This window comes from Aquarana catesbeiana, linkage group LG04, assembly GCF_042186555.1.
Source record: "Aquarana catesbeiana isolate 2022-GZ linkage group LG04, ASM4218655v1, whole genome shotgun sequence".
NCBI lineage: Eukaryota > Metazoa > Chordata > Amphibia > Anura > Ranidae > Aquarana > Aquarana catesbeiana.
In genome coordinates this window covers 24,729,147-24,746,130 of record NC_133327.1, presented here as the reverse complement: position 1 = coordinate 24,746,130, position 16,984 = coordinate 24,729,147, and the positions used below count along the sequence as shown (strand labels likewise).

The 16,984-nt window shown below is 43.0% G+C and overlaps 1 protein-coding gene across 1 annotated transcript in view; it reads right to left on the bottom strand.

The window, feature by feature from the left end:
- Positions 1-2,079: 2,079 nt before the first annotated feature.
- The window catches only part of LOC141141135 (vomeronasal type-2 receptor 26-like), a 107,903-nt gene continuing 92,998 nt past the window's right edge, over positions 2,080-16,984 (bottom strand). The window contains exon 6 of the mRNA XM_073628840.1: positions 2,080-3,105. Within this exon, the coding sequence (XP_073484941.1) occupies positions 2,198-3,105 (908 nt within the window). The 3' untranslated portion in view covers positions 2,080-2,197. The remainder of the gene's footprint in view (positions 3,106-16,984) is intronic.

The window sequence follows — 16,984 nt, the reverse complement described above, 5'->3', positions numbered from 1 at the left end:
AGTCTTTCAAGAAGTTTGGAGGAGAAGGAGAGTAAGGAGATGGGACGTAAGTTGTTGAGATTGGTGGGATCCAGTGAGGGCTTTTTTAGTATGGGGGTGACTAGCGCATGTTTTAGAGAGTTTGGGAAGATGCCACAAGAGAGGGAGAGGTTGAAAATGTGAGTTAGAGAGCGTAGAATCGAGTCAGAGGGTGAGCATAGCATTTGCGAGGGAACAGGATCCAGGGGGCAAGTGGTTAGATGAGTGCTAGATAAAAGTTTAGCAACCTCAGTAGTAGTAGCAGGGTTGAATGAGGGAAGTAATGATTGTATCTGTGGACATGGGGTGTTGCATGGGGGAGGTTTTTGCGCATTGGCGATCTCCTCATGAATTGTATCAATCTTAGTTTTGAAGTGATTGGCAATCTCCTGGGCAGTGAGTGAGTTGGTGGGTGGAGGCAGTGGAGGACAGAGTAGAGTGTTGAAGGTAGAGAAGAGTTGACGTGGACTGGATGAGAAGGTGTTGATGAGTGTGATAAAGTAGGTCTGTTTGGCAGTGTGAAGGCAGGAGTAGTATTTTAGGAGGGCAGATTTATATTGTGTGAAGTCTTCCTGGGTCTTAGTCTTATGCCACAGGCGCTCAAGAGCGCGGCTACGTTTTCTGAGACTTCTGGTGACATCTGTTTGCCAGGGTTGTAGCAGTCGGGGCCTAATTCTGCGTGTAGTGAGGGGGGCCAGCTTGTCTAGGGAGGAAGACAGTGAGCTGTTGTAAACGAAAGTAGCTAGGTTGGGGCAGGACAGGGGGGAGATTTTGTCATAGAGGTGATCAGTAGCAGAGTAGAGAAGAGAAGGGTTGAGGTGGCGAAGGTTTCTGCGTGTAACTGTTAGGCGGTTGGAGGGAGAAGAGGTGGAAGACAAGGAGAGAGCAAAACTAATAAGGTGGTGATCAGAGAGTGGGAGTGGATTGTTGGAAAGGTTGCACGGAGTGCACAGATAGGAGAAGGCAAGGTCAAGGGTGTTGCCATTGGAGTGGGTAGGAGCCTGTATCCATTGCTTCAGGTCAAGCGATGAGGTTAGACTGAGAAGTTTAGAAGTAATAGTAGTGTTAGTGTTAACAGGGATGTTGAAGTCCCCAAGAATAATTGTGGGGATTTCAGAAGAGAGAAAGTAGTGTAGCCAGGCAGAGAAGTCATCAAGAAAGGCTGATACCGGTCCAGGGGGCCGGTAGATGACAGCAATTCTTAGAGAAATGGGAGAGAAAAGACGAATGCAGTGTGCCTCAAAAGAGGAGAGTATCAGAGAGGGAGGTGGGTGAAGAACCTGATAGGTGCTGCATGGAGCTAGAAGGATTCCCACTCCACCTCCCTTCCGTCCACTTGGTCTGGGGGAGTGAGTCCAGAGAAGGCCCCCATGGGAGAGGGAAGCAGGAGAAATAGTATCCGATTCATGAAGCCAGGTTTCAGTAATGGCAAGTAGGTTAAAGGAATTTGTGATGAAGAGGTCGTGGAGGGCGGTGAGTTTGTTGCAGACAGAACGTGCATTCCACAGGGCACAGGAAAAGGGGGGGCTGGTATTGGAAAGAGGAATAGAGACCAAGTTCTGTGGGTTGCGGCTCCTGCCAGAGGGTGTAGGGGGATGGGAGCGTTGGGCAAGGACAGATGATGGTGGCCCAGGGTTTGGGGATATGTCACCAGAGATTAGGAGAAGCAGGAGGGTGAGGGAGGTAATGTGGGACTGTGATTTATGTGAAGGGGCATGTCTCAGAGTACTGGAGGTTTTATCAGTGTATGGATGTAGAATGAGCGAGAGTTGGTAAGAGCAGTAGTAGGGGGAAGACAGAAGGCAGGGTGATATGTATAAGCAGGCGGGTGGAGAGGGGGGGTGAAGGTAAGAGAGTTTGAGGAGAGAGGACAGGAGTGTCAGAAGCAGTGGTAGAGAGTGCATGTTACAGAGTGGAAGGAGAGCTTAATAGAGAGACAGGGTCACCTGCAGTCTGTTAGCTGCTTTCCAGTGCAGATTGCTGTATTTGTTTGCTTCATGCAATCGCTGAAGTGCAGAGAATGAAGTGCATATCACTTTTTTTTACTATCCCTAGATTTTTTTCATTGCATATAATAGTGTGTTTTTACCAAAGTAAGTTCTAAATTCACAAAACAATGATGGTATTTCTTTTATTATCCCAAGCTATACCATTTTTCATTTAGCATTTGTTTGAATGATTACTTAAAAACATTTCTTTGGGTTACACTTGTCTTCACATTCATCTCTGATCTCAGCAGAATGATGTAACATTTAGGAATGAAGATGCAGCCCAGGACTCCAGCACTGGAGGACAAGATGGCAAAGACTTCCACGGCCACCATGTATTTCCCTTTAGTGCTGAGGTAGGCTGGGATGAAGGAAATCCAAACACTGCTAACGATCAGCATGCTGAATGTTATGTACTGAGCTTCATTAAATGTGTCTGGAAGTTTCCTGGCTAAAAATGCTACAATAAAGCTTAAGACAGCCAGACCTCCCAAGTAGCCAATCATAATATAGAAAGCAATGACGGATCCCTCGTTACACTGTAATATTATTTTCCCCTCCATCACTTGGGTGTTATACTCTGGGAATGGTGGAGAGAAGATCAACCAGAAGACACAGATCACTCCTTCCCCAACAGAGCAGATGATCAGAATAGATGTGGAAAAATGTTTGCCCAGCCATTTTTTCTGCATACTGTTAGGTTTGGTAACGTTAAAAGCCAGAATGACAGTAACTGTTTTGGCCAACATTGAAGAAATGGCAACAGAGAAAGTCATCCCAATGACAGCCTGTTGAAGGAGACAAGAAACCTTTGTAGGATGTCCGATGAACAGCAGAGGACATAGAAAGGACAGGATTAGTGAGAGGAGAAGGATGAAGCTGAGGGTTTTGTTATTCGCTTTTACAATTGGAGTGTCTTTGTATTTCACAAAAATTCCAAATATGATAATAGTTATGAAACATAAAATAACTGAGATAAAAATGAGAGACAATCCCACTGTATCTCCATAGGACAGGAATTCAGTTGTTCTTTGTATACAGGTGTCTCTTCTCTCATTGGGCCATTTATCCTCCGCACACTTATAACACCTTTCCATGTCTGAAAGAGTTAAATAAAAGGGATCTTAAATGTCATAAGGCAATGTATTTGATTGGTAGTATTATAAAACGTAGACATAGCAGACAAATAGAAAACTAACACAAGTTATAGCTGTTATTTCTGTATTCTGGTGTACCTAGTCTTCCCAATACCAGTATTCATTTTTTAATGTTTTTATTACATCATTAGACTGATAAGAAGACAGACTAAATTGAGCAAAAAAGCGTGGATACTTCAGGCTTTAGAAAACCAGAGTTCCACATTGATATTTCCAAATATGATGCAGTTATTTTATTTATTTATTTATTTATGTATTTTGAATTGAATTTAAACAATTTGGTATCATTTGCTTTGTGATCTTTTGTAAATTCTGTTGCCTTACATGCCCACCTATCATTTTTCCTGGCCACTCGCCTCTTACCATTGCCAAACAGAGTGGGTTGTATAATCCGTCAAAAACCAAAATTAAGTGCTGGAGCCGGCACAACCAGCTGACTGCCACTGGGGTGGATTTGCTAAAGGCAAATACTGTGCACTTTGCAAGTTTAGTTGCTCTAATTTTTCCCAGAGTTTAGTAAATGTGGTTAAAGCTTCAGTTTGTAAAGATTACTTAATGCAAATTTAAAAAAAAAATCAGGTTTGCTTTTACATGATTGGATGATAGAAATCAGCAGAATTTTACCACATTTACTAAAGCTATCTATACATGGATAAAAATTCAAGGACCGGACAAATTTCAATCCATGCATGGGTAAGCTGGTTGCACACAAGTCGATCTATCGACCAGCTTGTATACAACCAGTCTGTTGGGTTCTTCCAGAATGATATAGCTAGCTACACTGTTCATTGTATTCTGAAGACAGGGAAGGCTCCCCACTGTCAATACAATACCATAGAGGAAAGGATTTCCTCATCCACCTCAAGTGTGTAGACAGGGAAATTGGCTCAATTTTTTTGGGTTGAATGAAAAACAAAACAAATCAGGTATGGTCAGCCTAAGTTCAAGAGTTTTGGGGAAAATTAGTGCAACTGCACTTGAAATCTGCACTGTCTATTTGCCTTTGGTAAATCCACCCCATTGTCTTCTGTGAGCCATACAGACTGTCCCAAAGCATGTGTCTTTCTCCTTGCAGAATTATTGCATGTCTGTCACTTTGAAAGGCTGCTAAGTTTATAAAACTGCATGGTGAAATGTATGTGTGCCAGAACAAAGAAATTCCTGCTTTTTGCTTGTTCAGACTTATGCAAGGTGTTGAATTTTGTACCTATTTTCAGACTTTTAACTTGTTATTCCAGTTTGCTCCAAGTGAAAACCCTCATTTATCTAACTCATGCCTTTGACTTTAGTGCAAAAGGAAAAAAGGCATTTTGCTCTGAATAGTTATTGGCTACACATTTCTTATCCATGATCAGTAGAACTGCAATCACATTTAATGGGCATATTTAGACATTTCATAATATTCTTGACCATGCTATAAATAGCGGACAAACAAAACAAACACCAGAAAATTTTTTTGTAAAAGATGTGATCCTAGAGTAGGGTTGCTGTTTTGGCCACCAATGGCCATGTACCTGTAGGCCACAATGTGTTGACTCTAGTCCTGATCCAGCTTTAAAGTTCCAGGTACACCTGATGACCTCTCTTCTGAATCTAGCCACACAGTTTCACATATAACTGTGTCATAACTCCTTATTTTCACGTATTATGCCAGTTTCTATTTCATAGGGTTCTCCTTAATAAGTTGGAACTATCATGATAGTCTACACGTATCATTGGTACCCTTTATGAGAAGCATAGAATGGAAATATTTTACTCTAGTCAAGATAAACATTATTTGAAAGCCTAAATGCAATCATACAATCCTGGCTTTGCTTTTCTTTAGTTTTATATAATAGTTTCAGAAGTCCTATTACTGATTTAAAAAACTTTCATTCCTTCCAGGTCATTTATATTCAGGTTTATGTCTAGGAAGGATGGCAGAGAGAAGAGACCCAAACTCCCCTAAGGTATTGGTCATCCGGTGGTGTCTGTCTGTGCCATGGACATAAGGCTCTAATTGAGCTGTACCAATAAAAGGTGGATGGAGAATATCTTATCTCATGTCTACATGCTAGTGTATTGTGTATTGTAGTGTCTACAATACATGTATATATGGCTGGGTGGGAGTTGTCTTGATTTTGGAGGTACGTCTTCCCAATCTTGCCACTCATGCAGGGTCACGAAGAGGTGTAGTCTGTGATCACGCAGGCATTGGCTCTGTACCATGTGATAGCTGTGACCAACCACAGCAATCACTAAAATAAACAAAGGCTGCAAAGGTGCAGTCTGTGGTCACTGTGTCCCTCAGGCATGGGCTCTGTACCATGTGATAGCTGTGACCAACCACAGCAATCGCTAACATAAACAAAGTCTTTCTTAGTGATAGGCTGTGAGAGAAAAGAGTGTGCAGTACTGTACAGGAATTTAAAAAAAAGAGCACTGTCACTAAAGCATTGCAGGGTCACTATGTACTGCTCTGGTTAGTGATCAGAAATACAGTATGCCAGTGCAGCATGCAGTGTCTCTAATAATTGGCTAGAGCAATAAAATATCACAGTAGTGACACTGCACTGCTGTGGTGATAGTGATCTTTTTCTTTAATTAGGGCATATACACTTGTGGTGCTCTCTGAAAAGTGATCCTATCCCCCAAATTCTGAACTACCATGCCGCAACCCCGTGCAGCCCCATTAAATACTAAGGTAATACTTGGTGGGCGGTAGTACCTGTCAAGCGTGACAGGTGGTATAACTTCTGCCGTGGCATGTGTGTGTACATCCCCCAACTGTTACTTTCCCAGCCAAAGGGGAGTGGTTGAGGGGTGGTTGCGATGAGGTTGGGTTTTATCACTCCGCAACTACAAGTTTAATGAGTCCTTACACACTCACTAACCCAGTGCAGCAAGTATCAATGTGTGCTCGCCATGTTTACCCACATGGGGAAGCCCAGGTGTTCCATGCATCCGCGTGCAGGCAGTGCTGTTCATATCTACTGGAACACAACAGCTCCACAGACATAGCCGCTATCACCAATTTGACACGTGTGCATGTGCAAAGCCCAAACACAGACAGTGTGAGCTTGGGGACATACATCTGCACTGATGTTAGATTGGGAGCAGCAGCTGTGTCCATGCAGCTGTAGCATCCCAATAGACATAAATTGGACTGCCTACACAGGGATGCATGGAACACCTGTGCATCCGTGTGTGGGTAAACATGGGCCTTGCTTGAGGTATGCATTGATACACGTTGTGTGAATGAGTCATTATAGTTCATTATAGTACAGCCATTTATAGTGTCTCTGATCACTGTCACACTAATCCCAGTGTCACCATAAGACCTTGTTTACATGGGGCATATCAATGCCTACCCTGTGTCAGGGCCATGTTTACCCACAGGGGTATGCACAGATATTCCATGCACCCCTGTTCCATCAATGTCCTTTTGGATGCAGCAGCTGCAAAGACACAGCCACTGCTCCCAACTGCTCCCAATCTGACATATGTGCGAGTGTGGGTGCAAGGCCCTGAATTCAGACAGTGTGTCCAACTAGTCATTGTGTCCCCATTTCACCAGCACAATAGTCACAGTGTTGAACACAGGCAGTGTGACCACTGACCAGCCAGTCACAGTGTCCCTGATCACCATCACACTAGTCACAGCATTCTTGATCCTTGCCACACCAGTGGCAATCTCACCAGATCAGTTCAGCCAGCAACAATGTCCTGGGCAGTAAACAGGGCATTCCTGGTCCCAGTCAAATACCAGTAGACTAGGCTTGTCTGGCTCATAGCAATAGGGACTGCTATATGTGGCACTACACCAAATTATATTCCCTGACCACTTGTACAGAGGTGACAATTGTTTTTGATTCAATTGGTTGATTTTTGTGATACTCAAAATGCAATGTCTGGTACATAATATGTTCCGACACTGAAAAAGTCTCATGTGGCATCCTCGCACTTGGAAGGGGTACCAGAATGTGTTTTGGGGTGTCATTCCTAGTATGCTCGCGCTGTGTGTTACAAATATCTTATTAATTGACAACCTTATGTAAAAAAAAACATTTTCTTTCCACATTTTCCAAAAATGTGTGACAAAAATGACATTTTCAATTAGCAATCATTATGCCTCCAATTACTTTGGGGTGTTTGCTTTTCAAAATGTTTCTACTGTCCTGGTTTTACAGGGCCTCTAAAAATGTGAAAGGTAAGCTGGAAATTAGACATACAATTTATGCCCCTAGAAAGACTAAAGGTGCTCCTTGAAATTGGGACCACTCTATGTGGCTAGGCTGTTTAAAAAAAGTCACACACTTGGCATTACCATACTTAAAAAGAAAGTCTAAGTATGCCTATGTCACGTGTTATAAATACACTGTGAAAAAATATATTTACTTACATAATTTTCCAAAGAATTGTGGCAAAAATGTTTTAAAAAATTCATCATGCATCATAAGTTTAGCCTGAACATTGCCCATTTACCCATTCGAGGAACACCCAAATTTGCGGAGCACTCAGTGGGATGGCATGGGGTCCCCCCAAAATCCATACCAGACCCTTATCCGAGCAAGCATCCTGACAGGCCTGGAAAGGGAGAGGGCGAGCGAGCACCCCCACCCGAACCATACCAGGCCACAGCCCAGGGCTTTGATGGGGTCAGCGGGCACAGGGCTTTTCAGAATCTGGAAGCCTCCATTACAAGAGGGCCCCCCAGATCCTGCCCCCCATGTGAATGAGTATGGGGTACATTCTACCCATACTCATTCACCAAAAAAAGTGTCAAAAATAAATAAAAACACACAGAGAAAAATGAAAAATGTTATGCGTTATACAATACAATAATTATAACGAGTTGTTTTCAAATCAAATTTCTTTTTAAAAGCACACATCAATCGATATGAATGCTGACTAAACTGTGAATATTTATTTACAAGACTTATATTCACAATAAATAGTTAGATAATGGATGACATAAAACAAAATCTTACATAAAATACAAAATTAATTGCAACACTCGCTACTGTGTTTTGCTAAGCAATGTGGATGACATGAAATGATTACTATCTCCCCGTGTACATAAAAACCATGTATATAGGATTAATTATAAGACAAAAATGTCTGCGATTTGCGTAGCCAACAGTTACCCCTCTGCAGTTGGAGTAAGAGTAAAACTGGTACACTAATAGAGTGTCAAACAAAAAATGGTAAAATTTAGAAAATAATTAAAATTCAAAAAATGAATGACAAGTTCAATGTAATATATTTACGCTTCCAAAATGGCTGCTGACTCACAATCATTACCAGAGTCCTGTAAGATTGCTGCCTTTCTCAAAACGGTGGCTTGTTAAGGAGGAGCTTGCGTCCTTAAATTTTCAGAGTATGAGGCGTGATGATGAGGGTATGAAGTGTAATGGATGAAGTGTGGGTGTGTTTAAGCAGGGTGTGTAGTGATGAGGGTGATCAGAGATGTGTTTAGAGTGATCCTGTCTATGAAGTGTCCTTGTGCTATATACCGTTCTGCACAATAAGTTCATATAAATTATAATAAGCCTAGCCCAGAAGGTGTAAATTCTTATCATTGGTTGATGCAGATAACAATTAGCTTCCTTGTAATTCCATTGTTTAATTAGTCACTGCCTCTTTTAACCAACAAGTGTCGTTTTAAGACCAGGGATCGCTTTGTTTTAAATAACTTGTTGTAGGACTGTGTACTTCTCATGATACAAGTGTAGCCAATATGATATTTCTAATATATATATGTAATGTTAAGACATCTGGTAACACTGTTAGATGAGTATCCATTTCTAATGCAGCAATATTTCCAACACAATTATATGGATTGGGAATAGATGTTTTACCTAGGAATGAGCTTCGAATTCGAGTCAAACGTAAGTAGTGTACAGTGTACAATATATAATATAGTGTATTGAAGTGGTTACAGGGAGCCCTATGACAGAATTAAGAAAAAAATGTCATGGGTTCCCTGTCCATACCAGGCCCCTTGGGTCTGATATGGATTTTGGGGGGGACCTCCATGCCATTTTTTTTTTTAAATTGCCGTGGAGTTCACCTTAATATCCATACCAGACCCAGAGGGCCTGGTAGGGACTGGGGGAACCCACACTGTTTTTTTAAATTATTTTTATGTATATTGCCAGGATCTGGAAATACATTACAGCCCCGAGCAATTTTTCCTTTAGAAATGTCATTTTGCTGTGGTACTTTTCTAAACATGGGGAAAATGCGTTACTTTACAGGCAGATTAAGGGGACCCCCCAGGCACAATATTTAAAGGAATATTTCATTTTTATTGTTTCACTTTAAGCATTCTTAAAATCACTGCTTCTGAAAAAACGTCCATTTTAAAACTTTTTTTTTGCATTGATACATGTCCTCTGGGGCAGTGTCCGGGTCCTCAAACACTTTTTATGGCATTAACTTGCATATAAGCCTTTAAAATGAGCACTTTTGATTTTTCATGTTTGTGTCCCATAGACTTTACCCGTGTTCGCATGTTCGCACAAATTTTTTGTCTGTTCGCAAGTTCTGGTGCGAAACAAACGGGGGGGGGGGGGGGTGGCTCATCCCTAGTTTTACCTATATATATTCTGATTAATTACACCATCTAGGTAAAATCAGAAAGCTATATGGATATACAGTATATATACAGTATTTCACAAAAGTGAGTACACCCCTCACATTTATGTAAATATTTTATTACATCTTTTCATGTGACAACACTGAAGAAATTACACTTTGCTACAATGTAAAGTAGTGAGTGTACAGCTTGTATAACAGTGTAAATTTGCTTTCCCCTCAAAATAACTCAACACACAGCCATTAATGTCTAAATCGCTGGCAGCAAAAGTGAGTACACCCCTAAGTGAAAATGTCCAAATTGGGCTCAAAGTGTCAATATTTTGTGTGGCCATCATTTTTTTCCAGCACTGCCTTAACTCCCTTGGGCACAGAGTTCACCAGACCTTCCAGGTGGCCACTGGAGTCCTTTTCCACTCCTCCATGATGACATCACAGAGCTGGTGGATGTTAGAGACCTTGCGCTCCTCCACCTTCCATTTGAGGATGCCCCACAGATGCTTAGTAGGGTTTAGGTCTGGAGACATGCTTGGCCAGTCCATCACCTTTACACTCAGCTTCTTTAGCAAGGCAGTGTTTATCTTGGAGGTGTGTTTGGGGTTGTTATCATGTTGGAATACTGCCCTGCGGCCCAGTTTCCGAAGGGAGGGGATCATGCTCTGCAGTATGTCACAGTACATGTTGGCATTCATGGTTCCCTCAATGAGAAGAATCTTTTTTCATTGGACATTGGTTCATCTGTATATTTGGGTTTTTTCGTATTTGTATATTATGTTTTTTTACATTTTAGTATTTTTGTATCTGTGAATATTTGTGTTGATGTTTTGTTTTGATCAAGAGAATTCTTTTGAAACATTAATGCTGAGCGACAATCCAATAGAATGTTTGTCTTGATTATTAATTCATATATGTTCGCATGTTCATATATATATATATGCTTTATATTTTCATTTATGAGTTTTATATATAGATACATATCAGTATTGGTTTATTTCCACTGTTTAGTAGCCGGAACTACAGGGGGTTAACATTGGAGATTTTGTTTCCTTCCCCCACAATGGGTTAAGACCTTCCCCCTTTTTTTTTTTTTTTTCCCTCCCCTGATGTTCCCTCCCCCAAATTACACACAACTATTTAAACTTTGTGAGTTGCCCATTCCCTTGACTATGACAAAGCGCTGTGCGCGAAACGCATAGTCAAGGCAACCCCAGGACAGCAGCCCTTGCCAGGACTTGGTCACAGTGGGTATTAACTCATCCGGCCACCCATCCACCATCTCTGCGTAGCTCTCACTATAGCTAGCAGCGGTTACCTCAGCCATTTTTTTTCCTCTGCATTCTCCTCTGGCATATGATTTTTTGACAATTTTTATTTTGTATTATAATATTTTTTTTTTTTTTCTCATTGACTCTGCACTTCTTTGGGGAGCCTGAGGTCCTTCAGGCTGATGCGAGCTCCATCAGCTTGTCTGTTCTTTCACATTTCCCCCCCCATCATTCACATCATGTCCAGTGTTGGCTGTTGAGCAGTGACACTAAGTTTTACTGAGGAGCATTTTCCCTCGTGGAGACACCTTCCAGATACGCAGCGGTTCAGTGCTCCACCTGCTGACATCCCGGTGGCTCTCCCCGTGCTGACATCATCAGCCGTCGCCCAGGAGCCTCAGTCGGGCGGTTTTCCCCACGACAGAGCGTCGGCTCATCGTTCTCCACAGCCACCTGACAGCTCACTGGAGCCAACGAGCCCCCCTGCATGAGGCTACAGTCCCTCCATCTCCCTGACCATCGCAGCCACCCGACACCGTACTGGAGCCGGTGAGCTCCCCCACATGAGGTCAGACTCCCTCCGTCACGGGTAGGCTGTCAGTATCTTCTCTCCAAGTTTTGTACTTATATTACTCTACCCATCTGATCCAAGTTCCACACTACAACTGTGTCAGATTACCCATTGCTCTATATTTAAGTTTTTTCTGGACTAAATCTCCTGTGCTGGTCTTCTGTCGTTAAGGAGCTGTCTGTCCATTATTGCGAGTGCTTTTTATATGTCAATATTGTAATGCACTGCTTTCAATTTTTGGTTATTGTTCCTAATCATCATTGTTTTTTAATTCTGTGTTACTGTGGTACTCTCTACAACAGCTTTTTTGTACACATGGTGGTTTTATTATTCAATAGTCACCACTTTTAATTAATTATATTTTGGTTTAATAAATCAATACATATTTTATGTTCTGTTGTAGTAGCTAGTTTTTTAACACATCCTGAGCGCTGGGCTGTATTTGTTCTTTGCTTGTTATGACCTGTATCTACCAGCTACGGTTGGTCCAGCTGCACGGGGTGCCCTGTTTCCTTTTTTTTTTTTTTTCTTTCCCTCCACTTTTCTGTATAGATAATGGTGTCTAGTTACATTATGTTTGACACCTGGTACGAGAGATTCAGATGAGTCACGTATCACATGTTCTATACAGGCCACTCCAGGTAGCCCATCATTGGCGCTGGGCTTATACTGTGTCTTTTTTTGAACTGTAGCTCCCCAGTTCCAGCAGCACTCAGTGTTGTCACATGAAAAGATATAATAAAATATTTACAAAAATTTGAGGGGTGTACTCAATTTTGTGAGATACTGTGTATATATAGATAGATATATCTGAATGAATGAAGAATTTGTATAGCACCACAAATGTGAACTGAATCGCTTCAAGGCGCTTGATCCGTCCTGAGTTATCCTGCTTCTTAGAAGAGGTGAATCTTGAGTTTTTTTCTGAAGGCCCGATGGTTATCTTCCATGCGGATGTTAGTGGGTAGAGCATTCTATAGCCATGGTCCTTGCACTGCAAATCTTCTTTCTCCCTCTGATTTGTACCTGGACTTGGGAATGAGGAGGAGATTTTGGTTCGTTGATCGTAGACTGCGATTAGGTGTGTAGTGTTTTATTTTCTCGCATAGGTATTGTGGAGCGTTTCCTTGTGTGCATTTGTGGGTGAGGCAGAGGGTCTTGAATGTGATCCAATCCTTTACGGTTAGCCAGTGTAGGGTCCTCAGGGATGCGGAGATGGATTCCCAGGGTTTTTTTTCTGGTTAATAGTCTTGCTGCCGTGTTTTGGATGACTTGTAAGCGAGCAGTCTGGTATTTAGGTAATCCTATGTAGAGGGAGTTTGCGTAGTCGAGTCAGAAATTGATGATTGTTCCGACTACTGCTGCTTTGTCCTCTTCTGGAATGAACGGGATGAGTCTACGTAATAGGCAGAGAAGATGGTGAGAGCCACTGACTACTGAACCTATTTGTGCATCCATCGACATCTCTGCGTCAAAGATGACTCCGAGACTTTTGGCTTTGGTGCTTGGGGAGATGGTCTGTCCAAGGATGGTGGGTGATGTCCATGGGGTCTAAATTTTTGTATTACGTTTAGCGTGGAGGAGCAGAAGCTCTGTTTTGGATCTGTAGAGTTTGAGGGAGCTAGTGGTCATCCAGTTGTCTATCAGTGAGAGGCATTTTTCTAGCCGCTGATATTGGTCTTTTTGTCTGGTGATGCGGAAGTAGAGTTGAGTGTCGTCAGTGTATGAATGAAAGCAGAGGTCTGATTTTCTGATGAGTTTGAGGAGAGGATGGATGTAGGTGCTAAAGAGCACGGGTGACAAAGATGAACCTTGAGGGACTCCAAAAGAGAGAGCGCGAATATTTATATCTATATATAAATAGATATATCTATTAGGGTTGCACTAATACCACTTTTTTAAGGCAAGTACAAGTACTGATACTATTTTCAAGTACTCACCGATACCGATTACCAATACTTTTTTCTGTCAGTAAATTTTGTAAATAAGTACTTTTTCTCCTTCATTGATGTGCACTAATGAGGCTGCACTAATAGGGCATTGATGAGGCGGCGCTGAAGAGTACTGATGGGGTGGCACTGATGAGGGGGCACTAATATGCAGCACTGATAGGATTAGGTGGCATGGATGAGGCAGCAATGAAGGGCATTGATGGGGTGGCAATGGCACTGATGAGGAGGCCCTAATATGTAGCACTGACTGATGGGCACTGATTTTCAGCACTGATAGGTGGCACGTACTGATGGGCACTGATTTGCAGCATTATTTGCTGGAGCTGATATGCAGGACTGATAGGTGGCACTGACTGATGGCCACTGATTTGCGGCACTGATGGCTGGCACTTATGGGCACTGATAGGTGGCACCGATATGTGGCACTGATAGGTGGCACTGACTGATGGGCACTGATTTGCAGCACTGTTAGGTGGCACTGACTGATGGACACTGATATGCGGCACTGATGGCTGGCACTTACTGATGGGCACTGATGGCTGGCACTTATGGGCACTGATAGGTGGCACTGATTTGCAGCACTGATAGGTGGCACTTATTGACACTAATAGGTGACACTTATGGGCAACGATAGGTGGAACTGTTGGAACTGGTGGAAATCGACGATATGTGATGACTGAGTCCATCTTGATACACCCTGCACTCGGCCTCAGTAAGCCAGTGAACTATATGGGCTGGGTGTAACAAGATGTCCGCTGCCGCAGGCTACTGAGGCCGAGTTCAGGGTGTACCAAGATGGGTGTCGCCGTCTGACAGAGACTCGGGCTGTCACTTCTGTTTACGATTCTGACGGCCTGGTCACCGATGCTGGTAATGGATGCACACGGCTGCGACCCACACCCCTGCCCACAGTAGGGTTGCCACATCATCCCTTTAATCCAGGACACATATTAAATACACAGGTTCTGAGGCTGATTTAATGCAGATAAGGCACCAAGTGAGTTTAATTACCACCTTAATCAGCCACAGAACCTGTGTAATTAAAGTGGTGTTCCGGCCGAAATTATACTTTTTAAATAAAAATACCCCTATAATACACAAGCTTAATGTATTCTAGTAAAGTTAGTCTGTAAACTAAGGTCTGTTTTGTTAGTTTATAGCAGTAGTTTGTTATTTTATAAACTTATAGCAGGCCGTGGCCATCTTAAGTGTGGGCATCTGAAGCCAGACTGTATTTCTTCCTGGATCTCATCCTTGCAGATCTCGCACATGCTCAGTGCAGCACAAGCAGTGTAATAGGTTTCAGGTCAGGTTTCCATAGCAACGGCAGTTTCAGAGGAAGTTGCCGCCCCTTCCCAGAAGGCATTGCAAACAGGAAATGATGCGATGGGCCGTGGCCAGGGAGGAGGAAGTGAATAATGAATACAGTAGATATACAGTAGGTGCTGAGAAAAAAAATTTAAAAATATCCAATTTGTTTACAGTGCACAGTTTAGTGAGGGATGCTGAAGAGTTGTAAAAGTGGGTGGAACTCCACTTTAATGTGTGTCCTGGATTAAAGGGATGATGTGGCAACCCTAGCCCATAGGCCTACCTTCCTCCGCTGCACTGCAAGGACTCACTGTGCCAGGACCCACGCTCCGCCTTCTCCCACCCACTCTGTCCGCCCACTGACTTCTGGGAATTTAAGGTATTGGGGGAAGCATCGGGAGCTACAAGTACTTGGGCAAATACTCAGTATCAGCGCCGATGCCAATACTAGTATTGGTGCAACCCTAATATCTATCTATTGTGGAGAGATGACCCCAGGTCACGGTGTATATTAGCATTTTCAGCCTGGTTTTTGCAAAGACAGGCTGAAACCTGTGGGCTGGGTTTATATTTCCCTTAGGAAGAGAGTTCAGGGCTCACACTTGGGAACAACTCGACCCTACAGGCAGGTGGCCGAGGAGAGTGTTGCTGTGTGAAGTAAAGTGATGGGTGCTGTGTCTCAGCTGTAAGGAGACAGTATGGCAAAAAATTTTTTTGAAGGAACTCTGCACCTGTTGCTGCAAAGATGAATGTTGTTGCCCATAGCAACAAAGGCAAGGTTGGTCGTGAGACCTATGCTAAATGGTGGAATGATCCTGATGAGAGTCCTGGCTGGTGGGCTCAAGAGGATCGTTACAGTTGCAGGAGAAGCTCTACAGGGAGAATGCAGTCTCCCATAGCAACCAGTGATGTGTCGTCTGGATGGTGGGGCTCCTATGAACAGGTGGCTCACTGTTACCACAAAGAGGGTTGGGAAGCCCGAAAGCCTTTCATTTCACACGGTAACCGCATGGGGAAATACAACAGGAGAAAGCAACAGGCTGACTGGAAGTTCAAGAGAAGAGCGGTTGTCCATAGCAACGCCTGTGATTCTAAGTCTGCAGACTGGGTGAGAAAGACTGACTATGTGACTGTGCACATGGGAGTGGAAGTGACCCCAAATGGGAAATCCTGTTTGTGCTTAAAAGGACTTGCCTTGCTGCAGTGCCCTGTTCAGTGGGGAGGCAAGTATTAAAGTTAAAAAGTTTGAGGTCTGCAATGAAACTCCATCTGCTCATGCTGATGAGGGTGGGGTACAGCAACATGGTGTGGTTGAAAATGTGTTGCCACAATGCAGGTTAAAACAAAGTGATGTGTTTAATGTTGAGAAGTGTAAAACTAACCAGAGCAGTGTTTCAGATGCTGTTGAGCCTCGTGGTCTGCCTATGCCTCCTTGGGCGGATGCAGTGCTGAGGAGCATAAACTATTGGGATGACTGGGCCAAGAGACTAATAGCAATGCTGGAAGAAAATTCTGTGGCTAAAATAGTAGTGAACGCTATGGCTGCTTGGCCAGGAGAGGCGTCTGCAGAACAGCCTATAGCCCAAGGTGCACGGGCTGTTGCAGAGACTAATCCTCTCATGACTGAAGGTCCAAGCAAGTTTAAACGCATAGCAGGCAGTTTGTCCACAATGCATAAAGGGGGAAAATGTGCATTTTGTGACAGTCATGCTTAAGGAAATGTTAAAATCATGGAGTGTACAGCCAGTGTATATCCTGCCATCCTCTCCTGTGTTTGGCGACATGGTACTACGGGGTACAGTTGATTGGCGCTGGATATTGCAGGCTGTACTGTGTAGAAATCCCAAATGGTGGAATCGTTTAATGCAATGTTTTGTATTGATGTGGAATGTTGTTTCACAGTGTGCTGGATTGCTTTATACAAAGGTTGTGTATGACAAGCACTCGGGAGCCCTGTTAGACAAGGCAGAGGTATCGGAAATACCAGCAGTAACAGAAATGGTAAAAACTGGTGTGGGAAAAAGTGTTGTGCAAGAATAGTTGCTGATGGAGTGTTGGACAACAGGGGGCAATGTGAACTGTGGAAAGGTCCCATAGAGAGTAACTGCTTCCCTGTTTGTGGTCCCTCCTCAGACACTGTCCT